The following is a 22731-nucleotide window of genomic DNA, read 5'->3' as shown; positions in this document are numbered from 1 at the left end:
TCTCCAACACCACAGTTCAAAAGCATCGATTCTTCGGCGATCAGCCTTCTTCACAGTCCAACTCTCACATCCATACATGACATTGGGAAAAACCATTGCCTTGACTAGACGGACCTTGGTTGGCAAAGTAATGTCTCTGCTTTTTAATATACTATCAAGGTTGGTCATAACTTTCCTTCCAAGGAGCAAGCGTCTTTTAATTTCATGGCTGCAATCAGCATCTGCAGTGATTTTGGAGCCCCAAAAAATAAAGTCTGACACTGTTTCCACGGTTTTTCCATCTATTTCCCATGAAGTGATAGGACCAGATGCCATGATCTTTGTTTTCTGAATGTTGAGCTTCAAGCCAACCTTTTCACTCTCCTCTTTCACTTTCATCAAGAGGCTTTTGAGTTCCTCTTCACATTCTGCCATGAGGGTAGTGTCATCTGCATATCTGAGGTCATTGATATTTCTCCCAGCAATCTTGATTCCAGCTTGTGCTTCTTCCAGCCCAGCGTTCCTCATGATGTACTCTGCATATAAGTTAAATAAGCAAGGTGACAATATACAACCTTGACGTACACCTTTTCCTATTTGGAACCAGTCTGTTGTTCCATGTCCAGTTCTAACTGTTGCTTCCTGACCTGCATACAGGTTTCTCAAGAGGCAGGTCAGGTGGTCTGGGATTCCCATCTCTTTCAGAATGTTCCATAGTTTATTGTGATCCACACAGTCAAAGGCTTTGGCATAGTCAATGAAGCAGAAATAGATGTTTTTCTGAAACTCTCTTGCTTTCTCCATGATCCAGCGGATGTTGGCGATTTGATCTCTGGTGCCTCTGCCTTTTCTAAAACCTGCTTGAACATCTGGGAGTTCACGGTTTACATACTGCTGTAGCCTGGCTTGGAGAATTTTGAGCATGACTTTACTAGCGTGTGAGATGAGTGCAATTGTGTGGTAGTTTGAGCATTCTTTGGCATTGCCTTTCTTTGGGATTGGAATGAAGACTGACCTCTTCCAGTCCTGTGGCCACTGACTGGAATGCAAAAGTAGGAAGTCAAGAAACACCTGGAGTAACAGGCAAATTTGGCCTTGGAGCACAGAATGAAGCAGGGCAAAGGCTAATAGAGTTTTGTCAAGAGAACGCACTGGTCATAGCAAACACCCTCTTGCAACAACACAAGAGAAGACTCTACACATGGACATCACCAGATGGTCAACACCAAAATCAGATTGATTATATTCTTTGCAACCAAAGATGGAGAAGCTGTATACAGTTACGAAAACAAGACCAGGAGCTGACTGTGGCTCAGATCATGAACTCCTTATTGCCAAATTCAGACTTAAATTGAAGAAAGTAGGGAAAACCACTAGACCATTCAGATATGACCTAAATCATATCCCCTATGATTATACAGTGGAAGTGAGAAATACATTTAAGGGACTAGATCTGATAGACAGAGTGCCTGATGAACTCTGGACGGAGGTTCGTGACATTGTACAGGAGACAGGGACCAAGACCATCCCCATGGAAAAGAAATGCAAACAAGCAAAATGGCTGTCTGAGGAGGCCTTACAAATAGCTGTGAAAAGAAGAGAGGCGAAAAGCAAAGGAGAAAAGGAAAGATATAAGCATCTGAATGCAGAGTTCCAAAGAATAGCAAGGAGAGATAAGAAAGACTTCCTCAGTGATCAATGCAAAGAAATAGAGGAAAACAACAGAATAGGAAAAACAAGAGATCTCTTCAAGAAAATTAGAGATTCCAAGGGAACATTTCATGCAAAGATGGGCTCGATAAAGGACAGAAATGGTATGGACCTAACAGAAGCAGAAGATATTAAGAAGAGGTGGCAGGAATACACAGAAGAACTGTACAAAAAAGATCTTCACGACCAAGATAGTCACGATAACATGATCACTGACCTAGAGCCAGACATCTTGGAATGTGAAGTCAAGTGGGCCTTAGAAAGCATCACTACGAACAAAGCTAGTGGAGGTGATGGAATTCCAGTTGAGCTATTTCAAGTCTTGAAAGATGATGCTGTGAAAGTGTTGCACTCAATATGCCAGCAGATTTTGAAAAATGGAATATTACTCAGCCATAAAAAGAGTGAAAGAAATACCGCCACTTACAGCGACGTAGACGCACCTAGAAATTGTCATACTACGTGGAGTAAGTCAGAGAAAAACAAATGTCATGTGACATCACTTATACGTAGAATCTAAAACAATATACAAATGAACTTATTTATAAAACAGAATCATAGAGAAAACAAGCTCTGGATTACCAAAGGGGAAAGCGGGTGGGGAAGGGATGAATTAGGAGTATGGGATTAACAGATACATACCACACCACAAAATAAACAACAGAGCTTTACTGTGTGGCACAGGGAACTATATTCAATATAATAATCCACAACGAAAAAGCATCTAATTCATATCTATAACTAAAGCACTGCTGCACACCTGAAACACAATATTGTAAACCAACCATCAGTTCAGTTCAGTTGCTCAGTCGTGTCCGACTTTTTGCGACCCCATGAATCACAGCACGCCAGGCCTCCCTGTCCATCACCAACTCCCGGAGTTCACTCAAACTCATGTCCATCAAGTCAGTGATGCCTTCCAGCCATCTCATTCTCTGTCGTCCCCGTCTCCTCCCACCCCCAATCCCTCCCAGCATCAGACTCTTTTCCAGTGAGTCAACTCGTTGCATGAGGTGGCCAAAGTATTGGAGTTCATACTCCAACTTAAAAAAGCCTTTTAAAAAAAACAAATGTTTCAGAATTGTTACCATCCTCTTCCTCACTGCAAACTTCAGAGATAACACAGAGAGATACACAGACACACTCACACACTCAGAATCTTGAGTCCACACATGATCAACAAGCAGGCACTGTGGAAGGAGTCATGTTTTTTCTTTTTTGACCTTTTTATTTTGTACTGGGATACAGTCAGCTAACACTGTTGGGATAGTTTTGGGAGAATAGCAAAGGGACTCAGGCGTACATATACGTGTATGCATCTCCCCCAAACTCCCATCCAGGCGGCCACAGGACACTGAGCAGGGTTCCAGTGCTACACAATGGAGGAAGGAACCTTTTTTAACTGAAGATCACTCATCAGACACACATACACACACATGAAGTGCTGGCAGCCTGCTGGTTTCAGCGTGAGGTGCCCCAGGTATAAGCAGGAGCCAGGCAAACCCTTCTTGACGGATCAAGAAGCTTACAGTTAACCTGGGGGTGCGGGTGGCCCTCCAGGCCCACTCATTACTCTGCCCTGCCCTGCCCTGGACCCCCGGAGCCTGATATGCTCTGAACACACCTCCTTGGCCCTATGGCTTCCAGCTGGGTCCAGCCGCTGGGACAGAAGAAGGAGAACGTGTGGGGAAGCACGTGTCCCTACCCTCCAGACTCCTGTCCTCCCAGATGCCATCGGAGCGGGGGCCAGGGGCACACAGCCTCTCCGGCTTCGTGGCCCAGAGACACCCCTCACTCCCCTCTTCAGACCTTCAGGGGAGCCTGGACGCCCCACCAGCCTTTGTGGTTTCTCTGCCCCTTGCCCACACTTCTCGAACGAGCCTTCTATTCAACTCTGCTGGAATTATCCTATTTGGGGTTCGCCATCTGATTCCTTCTGGGACCCAGACAGACCCAGGGAGGCAGAGTAAACAGAGGACTGCGGTGGAACACAGCACCAGGGAAGACAATACCGTTTTCGGGGAAGGGCGCGCATCCTGGTTCCCCCACTTCCTATCTCTGTTAAACCTGTTTCATCCTCAGCATCCATCTCTGAAAAATGGGGTTAGTACTAGCGCCTACCTATTTCATAGGGCAACAGTGAGGATTGAACGACACAGTACAAGTAGACAGAGGAGCTCACTGTCTCGCTCTTCATCACTGCTGACAGATACAGCAGGGATTCTTAGAGTTAACTGTAGAGTCCCGTCAACACAGTAAATGCCTGATATGTAACCACTAAATGGCTGAAGTTCCAGGATAAACAGATACAGGAAACATCAAGAAGCAACAGGGCAATCAATGGTAAGGAGGGAATCTGGAAGGGCTGCCTGGAGGAGGTGATGCAGAGAAGTAAACAGTTAGCTAGTAAGATGTCAGGCAGACGGAACAGCAGATACAAGTGTGTGGAGGCCTGAAATGACATCAGATGAGGGGTGGTGCGAACAGCTGAGTGCGGTGACCGTGAAGGACACGTGCGGGCAGAGTAAGAGCATTTAGGCAGGGGTCACCAGAGAAGACTGGATGTCATGCCAAGGAGTCGGCTTTTGTCCTCAAAGCAAGTCAGAGTTTCTAAGCTCGCAGTGGCCGATGGGTTGGAAGCTGAGAAGGTTCAATCTGGTGACACCATTGGCCCTGATCTGGGCATGGCAGGAGCACACACACAGTAGGTGATCTGCGTGCTTGTTGAAGAATGGATGCACAGCAGCAGTTGTGTAAGGCAAGATCTGGAACCTCCCTCCTCCTTCCAATACATATGGAACACACTCCAGGCAACTCACGTCACAGGTCTTCCCAGGGATCTCTCTAATATTGGGCTCCACTGTGGCAGGATGCAAGATATATTTGATCTTTGCCCCTGGTGCCTGGCACAGAGCTCTGAAGGCCCTTGGGATATCCAGAGGGCTAGAAGTGTCTTTTTAAAAATTCTTCATTCATTTATTTATTTTTGGCTGAGCCGGGTCTTCATTGCTGTACGTGGGCTTTCTGCAGTCACAGCAAGCGAGGGCTACTCTTCATCGCAGTGGGTGGGCTTCTCGTTGCGGTGGCTTCTCTTGTTGCGGAGAACGGGGTTTTTGGGTGCACGGGCTTCAGTAGTTGTGGCGCACGGGCTTAGTTGCTCCACGGCACGTGGAATCTTCTCAGACCAGGGATTGAACCCGTGTCCCCTGCATTGGCAGGTGGGTTCTTATCCACTGTGCCAGTAGGGAAGTCACTAAGAGTGTCTTTTGTATACTAACGAGACGACTCACAGGTGGGGCAAAACGGCTTCCCGACAGTCACCAGAAAGACCTCCACAGAAGGGACAGGGGCTGGGGACAGGGTTCAGTCACCAACGCCCAGTGATTATTAAATCAGTCATGCCTGTGCAATGAAACAACTTCCAGACTGGGGGCTTCCAGGGGGGTGGGTGCATCAGTGTGCCGGGTGAACCTGGGGAGGGCAAGGAAGCCATCCCCCACACCTCGCCCTCTGCATCTCTTCCATTCGATGCTTTCTGAGTTACAGTCTGTACAATGAGCTGGTAACAGTGGGTAAAGTGCTTTCCTGAGTTCAGTGAGTCATTTCATGGAATTACAGAACTTGAGGAGGGCTCATGGAAACCTCGGGATGTATGGCAGCTCAGTCAAGAATCCGCTGGCCAGTGCAGGGGACACGGGTTCCACCCCTGCTCTGAGAAGAGCATACACGTGGAGCGACTAGGGCCACGTGCCGTAACTACCGAAGCCCGTGTGCCTAGAGCCCGGGCTCCAGGACGAGAGAAGCCATGGCAATGAGAAGCCTGTGCCCCGCAGCAAAGGGTAGCCCCCACTCGCCACAGCTAGAGAAAAGATCTCAAAGCAGTGAAAACCCAGCAGAGACAAAAGTAAATAAAAAAATAAGATAAATAAGTAGCCCCTGGGACTTGTGATTGGCATCTGAAGTGGGGGCTGTCCTGTGGGGTCTCTGTTAATTCCAGGTACATAGTGTCAGAATTGAATTGAATTGTTGGACACGCCAGTTGATGATGGAGAAATGGAAAGCTGCCTTCAGTCAGAAGTTGTGCTAGGAAAAAAGACACCGCACCCATCGACTCTCTGCTTCGTGGCATGCGCTGGACACTTCCCGCCGCCCTTCCTGCTGGGAGCCACGCCCGGATCCCACAGCCAGACCTCATCTGGGCAGCTCCGTCGTCACTGACTCACCTGCTGACTCAACTGTCCCTCTGGATGTGGCCGCAGGAGGCGCTCAGGACCAGCCAGATAGCACGCCCCATGCCTGGCCCCATGTCCTCGCTCTGAGCCCTCTGGCTCAGAAGTCCAAGGGCTGGAGGGACTTCCCTGGAGGTCCAGTGGCTAAGACTCCGAGCAGGGGGCCCGGGTTCTATCCCTGGTCAGGGAACTAGATCCCACATGCCGCAACTAAGAGTTCACATGTTGCAATTAAAGATTTCACATGCCACAACTAAGACCCAATGCAGACAAATAAATATATTTTTTAAAAAATAGGAAGTCCAAGGGCTGGAGAAGACTGGCCAGGAAGCCTGTACCCCTGCCACCTGCACCCCACCCCCACTGCTGCACCCAGTGGGGTGCCAGACGATCCCCTTCTTCCTTCCACTGAGCTCCTGTGTACTTGGCACCTCACATCTCAGGCTGGGTTGCCTCAGAAGCAGAGCCTGAAACAAGGATTTAAGGAAACGATCCCAGGGAACTAGTACACAAACAGAAAGGAAGCCAACAGGGGTGCATGGAAGAGCAGCCTACAGCGGAGGGCAATGGGGCTCCAGCTCCAGTAGGGACGCCAGGGAGAGGGCAGAACACACCTCAGATTGTGCGCCCACGGGCAGAGGGCTGAGGCAATTTTCCCAAACTCTTTTTCTTACTTGGCAGGGGGCTGCTCCCGTGGGAGACCCAGGTTCGATCCATGGTTTAGGAAGCTCCCATGGAGAAGGGCATGGCAACCCACTCCAGTATTCTTGCCTAAAGAATCCCATGGACAGAGGAGCCTGATGGGCGATAGTCCATGGGGTTGCAAAGAGTAGGACATGACTGAGCGACTGACACTTTGACTGCTCCCGTGGAGTTAACTCCCAGCTTTGCTGGCCTGACCCACACGCAGCCTGGGCTGGCAGAGAAACCTCGGGTCCAGGAGCACCCTGGGAACATGTATGTCCCAAAGGGGTCAGAGGATGAGGGCACTGACGCCACTCCAGCACACTCTGCCCAGGGGAAGACCACCAACCAGAGGTCAGTCCTCAAGTAGGGACGCACGCAAGGCCAGAGGTAGTCATAACCCAGGCAGATAAAAGCAAGGGCTGAAGTCGCTTCTAGAGCAGTGCTGACCAACAGAGATATAATGGAACACAATAGGACTGCATGTAGTTTTAAATTTTAGGGGACTTCACTGGCAGTTCAGTGGTTAGGACTCTGTGCTTCTACTGCAGGGGGCCCAAGTTCAATCCCTGGTCAGGGAACTAAGATCCTGAAAGTCAAATGTCACAACCAAAAAAAAAAAAAGTTTTAAATTTTAGAGTACTGAATTTAAAAAGTAATTTTAATAATGTTGCTGCTGCTGCTGCTAAGTCGCTGCAGTCATGTCCGACTCTGTGCGACCCCATAGACAGCAGCCCACCAGGCTCCGCCGTCCCTGGGATTCTCTAGGCAAGAACACTGGAGTGGGTTGCCATTTCCTTCTCCAATGCATGAAAGTGAAAACGAAAGGGAAGTCTCTCAGTCCTGTCTGACTCTTAGAGACCCCATGGACTGCAGCCTACCAGGCTCCTCAGTCCATGGGATTTTAGCCTAATATATCCAAAATATTATCACTGCAACATGTAAACAACAGAAGTATTATTAATGATGTAGTTGGCATCCTTTTTCTTTTATTTCCTACAAAGTCTTTGAAAACTGGTATATTTCATACTTATGGACATCTCAATTCAGACCAGCCACATATCCAGTGCTTAGTAGCCCACACGTGACTAGTGGCCACCATACTGGACATCACAGTGTTTGGAGCAAAAACAAAAAGCACCAACTCCAGGCTAGACAACGAATTGCAACAATGGCTTGCCAAGGCATTGAGACTAAAATCTGAGCCCCTTATGGGCTTCCCAAGTGAGGCCAGTGGTAAAGAACCCACCTGCCAATGAATGAGACGTAAGAGATGAGGGTCCAATCCCTGACCCAGAAAGATCCCCTGGAGGAGGAAGTGGCCACTCTCTTCAGTATTCTGGCCTGGAGACTCCCATGGACAGAGGGGCCTGGTGGGTTACAGTCCATAGGTTTGCAAAGAATTGGACACTACTGAGCGACTGAGCACACACGTGCACACACACACATAGCTGATGAATATGGCCCGGAGTCATCCCAGAAGCAAGTCGGGATGTAGCTGGCTGCTGGGAGTGTGCCTGAGCTTCATGCTAAAAAGCCAAAGCAGAACAAAGACTCCAGAGCACCTGCTAAGAAAGACGGTTTGAGCTTAAGCTACTGGCTGTCCCCACCTCCAGTGACCTGGTTGGTGGGGTGGCCCTTGCATTCTGGCCTCCCAGCATCCAGCGCTGTCCTTCGGTCTCCATGGTGATGACCCCTCTCCAGGTCTGCGGGTGGTCACATCACATAGGTCTGTATGGTCCGAATAGACCAACACCTTGTCCATAGTGACTGGGACAAGGGACTCAGTTGAACCAATGGACACCACGCCAGGGATTTTGCTAGCATTTCTCGGAAGACAAGCTCCGGATCTCAGACAGACTGGTAGTTGTTGGACAGGTGCTTCTGGAAGCTGCAATGGGGAGAACCTGGTCTGCGGCTCAGGAATCTCACAGTCAATTACCTTTCTGCTGATGAAGAGGCAGCGGCAGAGAGCAATGCAAGTTGCCTGCAGCCAGTCTTGTTAATGACCTGTCTGCCGTCGCTCTGGAAACCTCTACTTTTGTGGCTCAGCCAGAAACAGTCGCTTGGCAAGCACATTTTCACTTTGGAAGCGATGCTGCTGTTGCCGTGGTTATCGATTCCGAGGAAAACCTGTGTAGTTGTTTATGAGCATCAAACCCCAAATATTTGCAGAGAACCCCTTTCAGGAGCTTTTGGCACGACGATAACCCACACAGGGTGTTCTACAACTCAGACTTCTTTTTTTTGAAACAGAGAATTGTTCTCTACTCAAATCTGTAAAATGCATTAGCTCATAGTTTCCATTTTAAACCCAAATCAAATCAACTTTAATATGGACTGGGTATCTGAGGCTGCTGTTTCCCCAAGGGTTATATTTGTAAGTCCTAACATTTTGGATGGCCCAGCAAGGAGAAACATGAAAACAGAGAGCAAGATCCATCAGAAAAGCCCAGGTCCCATCCAACTTTCAATTACCTATATACTCATTCAAGTGCCACCTCGCCTGTGAAACGATTCCACAAACAATAGGCCTAGAACTGGTATTTTATGTTCACAATCAGGTTTGTTTTTCTTTTTAACTTTTTGGCCACACCATGCGGCCAAATAGGGATCCTATTAATAGTTCCCCAAGCAGGGATTAAACCTCGATGCCCTGCACTGGGAGCACGGAATCCCAACCACTGGACAACCAGAGAAGTCTCTCATGATCGGCTCAACAGGGACCAGTAGTTTGATTTCAACAATCATATATATTCAGGACTTCCCTGGTGGTTCACTAGATGAGAATCTGCTTGCCAATCCAAGGGGACATGGGTTCAATTCCTGGTCTGGAAAGATTCCACATGCCAAGGGGCAACTAAGCCTGTGAGCCACAACTACTGAGCCAGTATTCTAGAGCCTGTGCTCTGCAACAAGAGAAGCCACCGCAATGAGAAGCCTGCACACTGCAACGAAGAGTAGCCCTGGCTCGCCGCAACTAGAGAGAGCCCATGCGCAGCAACGAAAACCCAGAACAGCCAAAAATTTTAAAAATAAACTTAAAAAAAATTTTAATGTGTTTTTAAACAATCATACGTATTTATTAAGTGTCTACTATGTGCCAGGCTTTATGCCAGGCACTGGGATAACATTGGTAAATAAACAGCCAACAGCATCATGCCTTGTGGTCTGGTGGGGACCGCAGACATGCACAAGTGAACAAATAGTTCCAGAGTGTTACGGTGCTGGGGACAAAAGCTTCAGGCTGTAACTGGAAGGGCAGGGTGGTGAGGAAAGATCTGTCCAAGGAAATAGCATCCGGGCTGAGACTACAGGATGAGAAGTCGTCAACCCTTGGAGGAGCAGAAGCTGAGGGCTTGGAGGTGCAGGGAGAAGTGTTCTGCAGGCAGACAGATAGCATGAGTCTGAGTCCTGAGACTGGACAGCACTTTGCAGAGTGTGAGAACAGAAAGAGGTTGGCAGCTGAAGCCTGCTGAGGGGATGGGGTGAGGGCAGACGAAACATGCAGTCTAGGCAGGGACTGGATTATGCTGGCCATTACAGGCCATGGTAAGGAATCTGGATTTCATTCAAAATAACAGGGGTGGGCATTGGGGCCATAGATGCGGGGTTTTTTAATAATAATTTTATTTATTTCTTTATTTTTGGCTGTGCTGGGTCTTCGTTGCTGCCAGGGCTTCTCTCTAGTTGCAGCGAGTGGGGCTGTTCTCTAGCTGTGGTGCATGGGCTTCTCTTGCTGCAGAGCACAGGCTCTGAGGCAAATGGCCTGCAGTCGTTGTGGCTCACATGCTTAGTTGCTCCTTGGTATTTGGGATCTTCCCGGATCAAGGATCAAACCTGTGACTCTTGCATTGGCAGGTGGATTCCTTACCACTGAGCCACCAGGGAAGCCCCACAGATGGGTTTGAAGCAGGGGCATAACAAGTTCTCATCCAGGAGGTGTGTGGAGAATACACCACGTTGGGCATCCCAGGTTCGAGGTGCCTGCTAGGTCTTCATATGGAGAATTGAGTTCGGCATCTGGGATACTCAAGTCTGGGAGACAGAGGACAGGCTCAGCTGGAGGCATAATTTGGAAGCAATCAGCAAACAGATGGCCTTCACGAGTGCTCTGAGGCTGGCTGGAGTAAGACTGCACCACTGAGAGACTAGGGAGAATCAGTCGTAAGTGTTGACGAAGACGTGGAGAACCAGAAACCCCTGTGCACTCTTGATGGGAAAATAAAATGGGACAGTTGCTGTGGGAAACAGTATGGCGGTTCCTCAAAAAAAATTCCACATAGAATCACCACAGGATCCAGCAAACCCACCTTCGGGTGGAATTTCATCAACCAAAAGACACCAAGCATGGTCTCGAGATATCTGTGCATCCATGTTCACAGCAGCATTCTTCATAACAGTCAAAAGACAGAAGCAACCTAAGCATCCATCAGTGGACGACTGGATAAGCAAAATGTGGTATATACACATTTTAAACACAATGTAATACATGCAGCCTTTAACAGGAAGGAACTTCTGACACATGGTACAGAATGGATGAAGCATGAGGACATTACATGAAGTGAAAGCAGCTAGTCACAAAATGACAAATACCGTGTGATTTACTTCAGTGAGATACCTAGAGTCAAAGTCACAGAAACAGAAAATAGGATGTTGGGTGCCAGGGTCTGGAGGAAGAATATAAACGGTGTGTGTGGGTGGGGATGGGGGGGGCTGTTGTTTACTGGGAACGGTTTCTGTTTTGAAAGATGAAAAGAGTTCTGGAGATGGATGGTGGTGACCGTTGAACAACAATGAGAATACTTAATACCCCTGAATGATATACTTAATAATCATTAAGACAGTAAGTTTTATGTTGATGTGTATTTCAGCACAATTAAAAACATTTTTAAATACATAAATGTTTTAAAAAGCATTCACGGGTACCAACCAGAGGAAATATATCAGCCTCATGGCTTTGGAAAAACTCTGGTTCTCCATCTACGCTGTTGCAACCTGGGGAGAAGGCATCCGGGGGCAGGAGGAGGGAGCCACAGAAACTCCATCGACCTGATCATCAGAGCCTCCTGGAGGCTGACTTTCCTGGAAGTCCAGTGGTTAAGACTCCACGCTTCCAGAGCAGGGGGCATAGGTTCAAACCCTGGTCAGGGAACTAAGATCCCACATCCCACAAGATGTGTGGTGCAGTCAAAAACAAAAGAAAAAAAGGAACCTCCAGAAGGGTCTGAGTCTATACATCTAGGGATGGAGTCAAGGGGATCTTTAATATTACAGAGTTCTGAACGGGACCCAGACTCAGGACCCCCAAGCTAAAGCACTTGTTGTTCACTCACTAAGTTGTGTCCAACTCTTTCCAATCCCATGGACTGCAGCACGCCAGGCTCCCCTGTCCTTCACTACCTCCCAGAGTTTGCTCAAACTCACATTCATTGAGTCGGTGATGCCATCCAGCCATCTCGTCCTCTGTCACCCCATTCTCTTCCTGCCCTCAATCTTTCCCAGCATCAGGGTCTTTTCCAGTAAGTCGGCTCTTCACATCAGGCAGTCAAAGTTTTGGAGCTTCAGCTTCAGCGTCAGTCCTTTCAGTGAATATTCAGGGTTGATTTCCTTTAGGATTCATCTTATATTATGCGGCTGTTCCCATCTTCTCATCTGGTTTGCAAACTTCTTAAGTGGAGTGACTGTGCCTTATATCTACCGTGAGAATCTAAATCACCTGTGGAATTTTTTTTTTTTCAGACTATGGTTGCCTGGGACCTACCACACATCAATTAAATCAGCATCTCCAGACATCTTGTGATTTTCCAAAAGCTCTCAGAAGGGACTCTGATGCACTCTCCTACATTGACACCTCCTGCTCTGTAGCTAACAGAGCTTCAGAGAGAGGCTCAGTGTTTGCTGAGTGACTCACAGAATCAAGTCCTTTGCACAAGACATTCAAAAGGGAAAATCTGCAGTGTTTCACTTGTTATTCTAAATATTTTTCTGTGGCTATTTTTTACATAATTTAGATCACGTGATCGATAATAACAATTAGCACTTCATATATGCCAGGTGCCAATTGTTTGTTTCCCATGTATTATTATCTCATTTAATTCTCAATCTTACGTCTAAAGAAGGTACTGTTATTGTCTCCATTTTACAGATGAGGAAACAGGCACAGGGAAATTCAGCCACTTCCTCCAAAATAAAATTTTCTTTTATTTACATGGCATTTAGATCATAAGCATTCTCATAACCCTTAAAAAGTAACCATTATCTTCTTCTTAATGGCTGTATCACTTTTTTCATTGTTTTACCCTATTTTTTTTTTAATCATTTTGCCCTAATTTGTTAACTCATTTCTCACTGTAAGGCAGGTCTTTGTCTTGTTTGCACTGTTTACCATTTTAACGGCTCCCTGATGGCTCAGTGGTAAAGAACCCACCTGCCAGTGCAGGAGATGCAGGTTCGATCGCTGGGTTGTAAAGATCCGCTGGAGAAGGAAACCCACTCCAGTACTCTTGCCCGGGGAATCCCATGGACAGAAGAGCCTGGCAGGCTACAGTCCATGGGGTCATAAAAGAGTCAGACATTTTTAACTATACTGCAGTGGATATTTTTGTGCTGAAGGTATTTTCTATATTTCACAAAACTTTCCTTAGGAAAGATTATGGAAAGAATGTTCTGATGGTAAATGGCATTAAAGACTGAACAAAAGTCTTTATTAAGGCGATTGTGCTGAATGAGCTGGGTCAGGGCCGTCTCCGGAGACGTGTTACATGCCTGGCCTAAAACTCCTACCAGCTCGCACCAAACACTTACTGCAGGCCAGGGGCTTGTGAACACTTTACAGATCTGATCCAGCTGGTCCTCACAAGACCCCGGAGGGAGGTACAGTGAGATGCCTGAGGCAGAGAAACGCCAAGAAATGAATCCAGGCTCGCAGGACCAGCCAAAGCAAAGCCAGGACAGGAATCCACAGCTCCTACCACCAGGCTGGGCCTCCCGGGCTATGCAGGTGTTGACCGTGACTGCCTCAACGACCACCCCGTGGAACTGCAACCAACGATAGTGACGGGAAGGAGTCCTGTCCATCAACTCGGACCACACAGGAGATGTCACACCTCCCAGGCCAAAAATCCACACACAGTCACTCAGAGCAACACAGGGTTCCTGCCCCAAAGGGGTAGACCCTTTAGATGCAGAGAGAAAGTGGAAAAAAGAGGCCAGCTACCCTGACCCGGGACCCACTCGGAACCCTTGGAGCTGCTTTACAATTCAGGGATCCCCAGCCTGATGCTCTCAGGTGGAGCTGATGGAATAATAGTAATAAAAGTGTACAATAAATGTAATGTGCTTGAATCATCCCCAAACCATCTCCCACCCCTGCCCCCAGGCCGTGGAAAAACTGTCACCCACAAAACCTGTCCCTGGTCCCCAAAATGTTGGGGACTGCTGCACTGTTATACATACGTGTGTGTTATGGGCTGATATTTGTTAATGTCCCAGACCAGTGAACCAATGGATGTGGGTTTATTTGGAAATAAGATCTTGGAGATGTAACTAAGATGTATTAATAAATTAAAGATGAACTCATACTGGAGTACAGCGGGCTCTTATTCCCATAAGACTGGCGTCCTTGTAAGACAGAGGAAGACAGACACAGAGGGAGAAGCGCATGGAACAACCCAGGCAGAGACGGAAGCAACGCAGCTGCAAGACAGCGAACTCCAAAGACAGCCAGCCAAGCCCAGAAGCTAGAAATAGGCAAGGAAGACGTCTCCGCCATAGGCTCCAATACCCTGCCAATACCTTGGTGGACTTCTGGCCTCCAGAAGTGTGAAACAATACATATCTACTATTGTTGAGCCACCAAGTTTGTGGTACTTTTGTTATAGCAGCCCTAGGAGATGAATACAATATTTTTTAAAATTTACTCATTTATTTATGGCTGCACTGGGTCTTCCTTGCTGCACATGGGCTTTCTCTACTCACGGTGAGCAGGACTACTCTAGTTGCAGTTCTCGTTGCTTCTTATTGTGGAGCAATAAGGCTCTAGGGTGCGCAAGCTCAGTAGTTGAGGCTCACAGGCTTAGTTGCCCTGTGGCATGTGGGATCTTCCCGGACGAGGGATCGAACTGGTGTCCCCTGCATTGGCAGGCAGATTCTTATCCACTGGACCACCATGGAAGTCCAATGAACATAATATTGCCTGGTCTGTTAGCTCCATCAGGACAGAAACTAGGGACTTCTCTGGCAGTCCAGCAGTTAAGATTTCACCTCCCAGGGCCTCCCTGGTGGCTCAGTGGTAAAGAATCCACCTGCCAGTACATGGGACCTGAGCAACTAAGCCTACAGGCGACGACTACTGAATCCGTGCTCTAGAGCTGGGGAGTTGCAACCGCTGAAACCTCACGTCCCAGAGCCCGAGCCCCGTAACCAGAGAAGCCACTACAGCGAGAAGCCCGCACGCACACCGCAACTAGACTAGCCCCCACAACTAGAGAAAACTCTCGCAGCAACGAAGACCTAGCACAACCCAAAATAAAAATAAATACATAAAGTTCTTTTTCAAAAATAAAGACGTCACCTTTCAATGCAGAGGGTGTGGGTTCAATCCCTGGTCAGGGAGTTAAGATCCCACATGCCTCATGGCCAAAAAACCAAAGCACGAAACAAGCAATACCACGGCAAATTCAATAAAGACTTTTTAAAGTCTTTTTGATGGTCAACATCAAAAAAATTTTTTTAAAAAGCTATACGTTGTTCATCTTGGAACCCCAAACATGGAAACAGTCCCCAGCTAGTAGAGGTACTCAGAAATTGTTTGTTGAGTGAGCAAGAGAAAAAATTAATAAAGTATAAACTCAGGAGGAGGAGGAACCAAGTCTTTTATCTCTACGAACACATCAGAGCAAATGAGGTGCTCAATAAATGTTTGAAGAATGAATAAGTGTCTTTAAATAAATAAATGATAAGCCCAGGAAGGCTCTGCAATGAGTCCTACTCATCTATTTCCCCAGGACTCAGCATAGAGTATGGAACACAGCAGCTCCTTAATAAATTTTGGAGGGAAGGAAAAAAAAAAAAATGAAGAGGAAGATGGGAGCGAAGGAAAGCAGACCAGGATCATAATTTCCCAACTCTGGGTCTAGGTAGGAATTTCCTTCCTGCATGCATCTAACCGAGGAATGGCCAAGGTCATGAAATAAGCAGTTGGATTTTAAACAGCTTCAATTATATAGAAAGGGCTTTCACAGTCCTTTGAATATAATTCACCTCCCCCTCCTTGAATATGTTTTTTCTAAACACTTGAATATTGTTGTTCTAAAACACATTGCTTTGTCTTTCACATGAACTTGAACATTGTTTTTCTGAAACGCGGCTTCCTTTTCTTTCACATCCAGAAATCATAAGGCTTCCCAACCCTTCCAACAATGTCAGAAATGCACCTCTGAGTTGAGAGGTCAGCGCTTCTGCGTTCAGCTCCAAGGACACATTTCCCGTCTCTGTGTTGGATTCAGCCTGACCCCTGCCCTGCGGCCAAAAAGGGACATCAGCTGGGCTCAGGGAAATTCAATTCGGGCTGACAGCCCGCGGCCTGAGAAGGACAGGGCATCTGCCTCGACCTCGGCAAAGGCAAAGGTGGGGAGGGAGGGGGAGACACAGAGGTTTCTCCTGGGCTTGGCTTGGAAGGGTCTAACGTTTAGGTCAGTTCATTTCTGACACAGAGAAAAATCCTGAAAACAAGGCCAAGTGATTCCCACTGCGAGCTCAGAAGTCGATTACACTGTCATTCGCTAATCCCGCCCTCCTGGTGCTATTTGGGGTGAAAAAAGGAACGTCTTGTTCTTTATTCCTCTGGACTTGTACTTTTCCAGGGATGACAACTGCTCAGTTGTAGAGCATGATTTTATTCATTCATTCCTTCATTTATTTTTTTAAAATTATTTATGTATTTGGGTACACTGGGTCTCAGCTGCAGCAAGTGGGATGTAGTTTCCTGACAAGGGATGGAACCCAGACCCCCTGTATTGGAAGTGCACAGTCTCCCTGTATTGGAAGTGCGCAGTCTTAGTCATTGGATCACCAGGGAAGTTTCACTTCATTTATTTTTTATTCTGTATGCTGCTGCTGCTAAGTCACTTCAGTCGTGTCCGACTCTGCGTGACCCCATAGACGGAAGCCCACCAGGCTCCCCCATCCCTGGGATTCTCCAGGCAAGAACACTGGAGTGGGTTGCCATTTCCTTCTCCAATTCTGTATGAATATACATAATATATAAGAGGCCCCTGGACTCATGTCCTGGTACATATACAGAAACTCTGCATGTGTGCATGCTAAGTCGCTTCAGTCATTTCTGAATCAATCATCTTTGTGACCCTGTGAACTGTAGCCCACCAGGCTCCTCTGTCCATGGGATTCTCCAGGTAAGAATACTGGAGTGGGTTGCCATGCCCTTCTCAGGGGATTTTTCTGACCCAGGGATCGAACCTACAGCTCCTGCACCGCAGGCAGATTTCTGTACCACTGAGTCACTGGGGAAGCCCCTAGAGAACCTCTGCTCCTGGGCATTTTCCCTCTGTATACTGAACTCCAGAGCTGCAGCCCTTGTCTGCTCCATGAGACGCCAGGTGTAGGTCAACGACTGTCACAGTGACAGACAAGGAAAAGAAAGGCTGACCCCGTCTCAGAGCCAGTCAGCAGGAAAGGCAGAGAACTGCTTTATGTGTTTTGATGTAGCCCTGACTTGGTCAGCTTAAGCACAGACGTGGGGACTTTCCACCCTATCAAAGCAGTTGGTTGAGACTGGATATCACTGTTATTTTATCAGACACAGGACTGTGTGGTTGGATTAGTTTATGTGACCTTCCTGTGGCCCCAGGGCATCCCATGCTGAGCCTAAGCCAGTGGCTGTCCATCTGAATTATTACTTTTTTTAAATATTTATTTATTTAAGCTGCGCCAGTGCTTAGTTGAGGCACGCAGAATCCAGCTCACTGACCAGGGATGGAACCTGGGCCCCCTGCACTGGGAGCATGGAGTCTTAGGTACTGGACCACCAGGGAAGTTCCAATCTGTATAATGTTCATCTTTCCTTTTCCTCTAGACAGAAAGCTCCAAGAGCATAGGGCTGAGTTATACTGCTGCTTATACTGAGCACAGTTCCTGGCACCTAAGTAATAAGAATCTATCTATGTTATATGAAAGAACCAACCAACAAACAAATAAATGAAAAGAAATAACGGTGTTGGGCTTTACAGTATTGTTAAAAAAGAGCGGTGGCTTTAGAATCAGGTGGTGTGTTGTTTCACTCGTGGTCTATCACCTATCTGCTCCATGAGATGTTGATTGAAACATACAACAAACGCATAAAATGGTCTATGTCATAAAAGTACCAGGCGAAGAATTTGACACCCATGTAACCAGCAACCAAAGCACTCGCAGAATCTCAGAAGCTGCCTTCTGCTCCCGACAGGCCACGCACTCTTCACCAACCACTCAAAGGAAGCCTACAGGCCACCACTCTTCACCGACCCACACAAACGAACCCTATAGGCCACGCACACTTCACCGACCCACTCAAAGGGAACCCCTATCCTGCAAGACGCATGCATCTGACACGTTACTATCCTCCCGGACTCTTATCCTCACACTGGGAATGCGAGTAATACTTACCATGCCATGAGTATAACATTTCATGCGCGTGTGTGCAATACTTGGCAGCAACAGTCACTGCTGTAATAGTAGTAATATAGTAACAGGACCAGCGGTAGCAGATGTGATAGGAGAAGCAGTAGTTGCAAGAATAGAGGCAGCAGCAACAGTAACAATGGAAGCAGCAGTAAGTAATCGTGGTGACAGAAGTAGTATTATTAAGAGTAGAAGCAGCAGTGATAGTAACAGCCAACACTCATACAACACATGATGTTCCAGATACTGGTCCAAGTGCTGCTGCACCTTAACTCATCGAATGCTCAAAGCAGTCCTTATAAACACAGATAAAATAGGATTTTACAGGTAAAGAAACTGAACTTAAAGGCACAGAAGATAAGTAGAGATAAAGGCACAGAAGTTAAGCAGCTTTCCCAAGGTCACAGAGAGTGTCCTAAATCCAGGATTTTAATACCAGCAGTCTGGCCACAGAGCCTATCCTTTCAATAGCACTCCTTTTAATAAATACTTGCACAGCAAAGAAAGATCTGTCCTCCAGTATCTGCTCTCTTCCTTTGGTCTCATAATAATCCTCAATTTTGGTAAGTAGGTAGTCTTGCAGGAGAAAGATCACATTTCCCAGCCTTCCTTTCAGTTAAGTATGGCTGAAGGACTAAATTCTGGCCAGCAGAATATAAGCGGAAGCAGAAGGTGTAATACCCAGAAGCATCCTTAAAAGAAGAGGCCTGCCTGCCCACTTCAGTATTCTTACCTGGGAAAGCCCATGGACAGAGGAGTCTGGCAGGCTGCAGTCCATGGGGTCACAAGAGTCGGACATGATAGAGATTCAACAACAATGTGGATTTGTCAGTTTCTGTTATGTGAGTACTCTAAGAAGCTAAATAATTAAAAAGCATTATTTGTTATTAAAAATAAAAGGGGCCTGCCTTTCTTCTTCCCTTCTTCCTGTTGGTAGATGTTATAGCTGGCACAGAAGCAGTCAGAATGGGCCACGAGGTGACCTTGGGGGGAATGGAGGCCCACGTGGCAGAAAAACAAGAGAGGAAAAGTCTGGGTCTTTCACAGGTTGCTGTAGCAGCCCTGTAACTGAACTTTTAGGTAAGAGATAAATATACTCCTATTTTCTATTGAAGCCAATGTTCTTTTAAATTTTACATCATTCATAACAAAACCTAATCTTAAATAATGCACTCTTATAACAATTATTATAATTAATACTGAAACTGAAGAAGACTCTGCAAGATGTTCCCAGGGACAGACAGACAGACACACACACACACATACACACCCTACCATGTTCCCTACCACTTGTTTCTACAAAGGCTTTAGCCTCCAAGGCCTTCCCCAAGATTCAAAGAGCAAATTTAATCAGGAAAATGAGAATATCCACAAAGAAAGCAGTGAAATAAGACAAAATAATAATAATTTAGCCATAAGACAAAGTCAATATCTTTAGTTCCTCCTCAAGGGCTACAGGTAACATCCTGAGCCATATCCTTGAGTTGTTTTGCAGATACTGAAACCTCCACCAGCTGGAAGACATTAACTGCATGCTGACCTCTAACTTGTGTACCCCAGTCTGGGGCTGGAAGCAAAAGGTTGATAGATGAGACTCCCAAAACACCACCCTGTTACCTCACCAGCACCCAGTCAGAGAACCATGCATGAACTGATCACACACCCTGTGACCCTCTCCCTCACGAGTTCATATCTCAAGCCCATTCTCCTTGCTTGGTGCCCTGCATAAAAGCTGCACTTTCCTTCACCACAACCTGGTGTCAGCAGATTGACTTTGCTGTGTGTTGGGCTAGCAGACTAAACAGATATCAACAAAACTAATGCCACTTTCGTGTTGGATTCTTGATTTATAAAACAAAACAGAATAAAACATAATTCTGTAATAGTCAAACTATGAAAATCAGCAGGCAAAGTCTCATTTATCCTAGAAGATGGTAACAACAGTCCCTATTACTTCATGTCTGGATCACATGAAAGCAACTTAAGTTGGCCTCCCTGCTTCCAGCCTCTAACTTCTCATTCACACTCAGGGTACTCTTATAATCCTTAAATATGACTTCCATCTTAAAAACTGGAATAATTACAATGCTCTACGCCCTTATGTTATATGAGACACTTTCTTGTAGACCTTTTTTCCTAATCTCACAAAAACCTGAAACATAAATATTATTACCCAGATTTCATAGATAATAAAAAAGAACAGAGAAAGTTAGTGACTTGCCTGGGATCACAGCAAGATGGGGGCAGAGCAAGGATTCAACCACCTGTCCAGCACCCACAGTCTTTCCACCACTAAGCTGACTCCTGGGATATGCCAATCATAGCAGGTAGACCCCGTGCTGATTCACGCTGGCAACTTAAAGATTCTTGGACTCTCAGTTTTCTCTGCTTACTCTCCATGGCTCTTCACAGACTGTCCAGTCCAATTTTTTTTATCATCCACCAACACAAACCTCCACCCACTGAGGTCAGATGCCTTAAGATTCTATCATGTGCCTCTATGCCAGGCCCCAGTAGTCCCAGCTGCAAAACGGGGCAAATCATACCTCTCCAAGAGGCAACACTGCATGAGGAAAAAGACAAGAGACTTGGAATCAGGAAAATTGGTTTCAAATCCAACCAGGCAAGATATGGTATATATACACAGTGGAATATTATTCAGCCATAAAAAGGAGCAAAACTGAGTCATCTGCTGAGATGTCAATGGACCTAGAGTCTGTCGTACAGAGTAAAGTCAATCAGAAAGAGGAAAGCAAAGATCACGTATTAACACATCTATGTGGAATTTAGAAAAATGGACTTACTTCCAGGACAGGAATAGAGAGGCAGGAGTAGAGAAAGGACACATGGACATGGAAATGAGGGAGTTGGGGGGCCGGAGGCAGGGAGAGGAGGCTGGGACGAACTCAGAGTAGCACCGACATGCATGCATTACCATATGTAAAACAGATAGCTGGTGGGAACCTGCTGTACAGCAGAGAGCACAGCTTAGTGCTCCGAGATGACCTAGAAGGATCAGCGGGAGTGCCAAGAGGGAGTGGGTATATGCATACATATAGATGATTCACTTGGTTATACAACAGAAACTAACACAACACTGTAAAGCAATTATACTCCAATTAAAAAAGAAAAATCCAGTCGGGCACGGAGAAGGCAATGGCAAGCCACTCCAGTACTCTGCCTAGAAAATTCCATGGATGGAGGAGCCTGGTGGGCTGCAGTCCATGGGGTCGCTAAGGGTTGGACACGACTGAGCGACTTCACTTTCACTTTTCACTTTCACACATTGGAGAAGGAAATGGCAACCCACTCCAGTGTTCTTGCCCGGAGAATCCCAGGGATGGGGGAGCCTGGTGGGCGTCCGTCTATGGGGTCACACAGAGTCGGACACGACTGAAGTGACTTAGTAGCAGCAGCAGCAGCAGCAGTCGGGCAAGCTATCTGTGAAATAAATGTGGTAAACCCTTCCTGCTAGGATTATCAGGTGGAATGAATGAAACAGTAACTTTAAAGAGCCACTCGGCTACACCAGCACTTATTACTGTTGACAGTGCTGTTCTGTTATCATTCCTGACTTCATTCAGGTGCCATACCACCTTTCCCACTGCACACAGGAGACACGTAATGTGACAGGAGACAAATGCCAAAGATCTGGTCACCACTAACATCCACGCTCGTGGTGTCTCTTGCAGGTTCCAGGGCTTGAGTCTGATCAAATTCTGCATTTCAACCTCCCAAAAGCATCCCTCCACATTTCCCAGGCTGGGCTCTCTGGACCACTCACCGATTCCATAGCGAATCTCTTGATGAAAAACTGGAGAGCCTGGAGGCTGAAGATCTCATGTCTCAGCCGTCACATCAGAAAATTACCTGGGTGGGTGTGGGGGCACAAGAAAAAAGGTGACAAGAGTTATCCAGCAGGGCTTAGACAGAAGACATTGTCTCAGACCAACACGTGATATCATCTGGAGGCCAGCACCCTTGTTAGGAATATTCCCACTCCACAGTGGCCATCCAGGAATGGGAAGGAAGACAGCTGGGAAACGACTGTTTCAGCAATCCACTTTGGGGCTGACATCTCCATCAGTAAGTGTGCGCAAGTACTCTGGAATCCTTCTTGCATTCTATTTCTAGATCTACGTTGGAGAGCAATTTACAAGTCATTAACATCTTCAGACCTGGCCTCCAAAACATGAAATTAAATTGTACTGACAGGTACAGCAGACAGACAGACAGACAGCCGCAGCTGTGTGCCCACAGGGAAGTAGAAAAGTTCCCCCTGCCAAGGCAATCAACCCCAAGAAGAAGGTAGATATATACATGAATCTCTGTATTTCAGGACAGACCCTCTGAACCGGAGACAGGATTTTAATTAATTCATGCATACCAAAGCTTAATTAATTGCTGAGTGCACAGAGCACAGGAAGTCTGGGATTAAAAGTGTTACATA

The 22731-nt window shown here is 46.7% G+C and overlaps 1 protein-coding gene across 3 annotated transcripts in view; it reads right to left on the bottom strand.

Annotated features, from left to right (window-relative positions):
- Positions 1–22731, bottom strand: part of ASAP1 (ArfGAP with SH3 domain, ankyrin repeat and PH domain 1) — a 357541-nt gene that overhangs the window by 301276 nt on the left and 33534 nt on the right. For all 3 annotated transcript variants that reach the window (XM_088844856.1, XM_055431746.2, XM_055431745.2), the window contains exon 2: positions 22066–22151. In XM_088844856.1, the coding sequence (XP_088700982.1) occupies positions 22066–22124 (59 nt within the window). In that variant the 5' untranslated portion in view covers positions 22125–22151. The remainder of the gene's footprint in view (positions 1–22065; positions 22152–22731) is intronic.

Source organism: Moschus berezovskii, chromosome 16 (genome assembly GCF_049115385.1).
Source record: "Moschus berezovskii isolate FMDL1 chromosome 16, NW_MosBer_1.0, whole genome shotgun sequence".
Taxonomy (NCBI): Eukaryota; Metazoa; Chordata; class Mammalia; order Artiodactyla; family Moschidae; genus Moschus; species Moschus berezovskii.
Note: the sequence above shows the minus strand (reverse complement) of the source record. Positions and strands in the feature narration are given on the sequence as shown.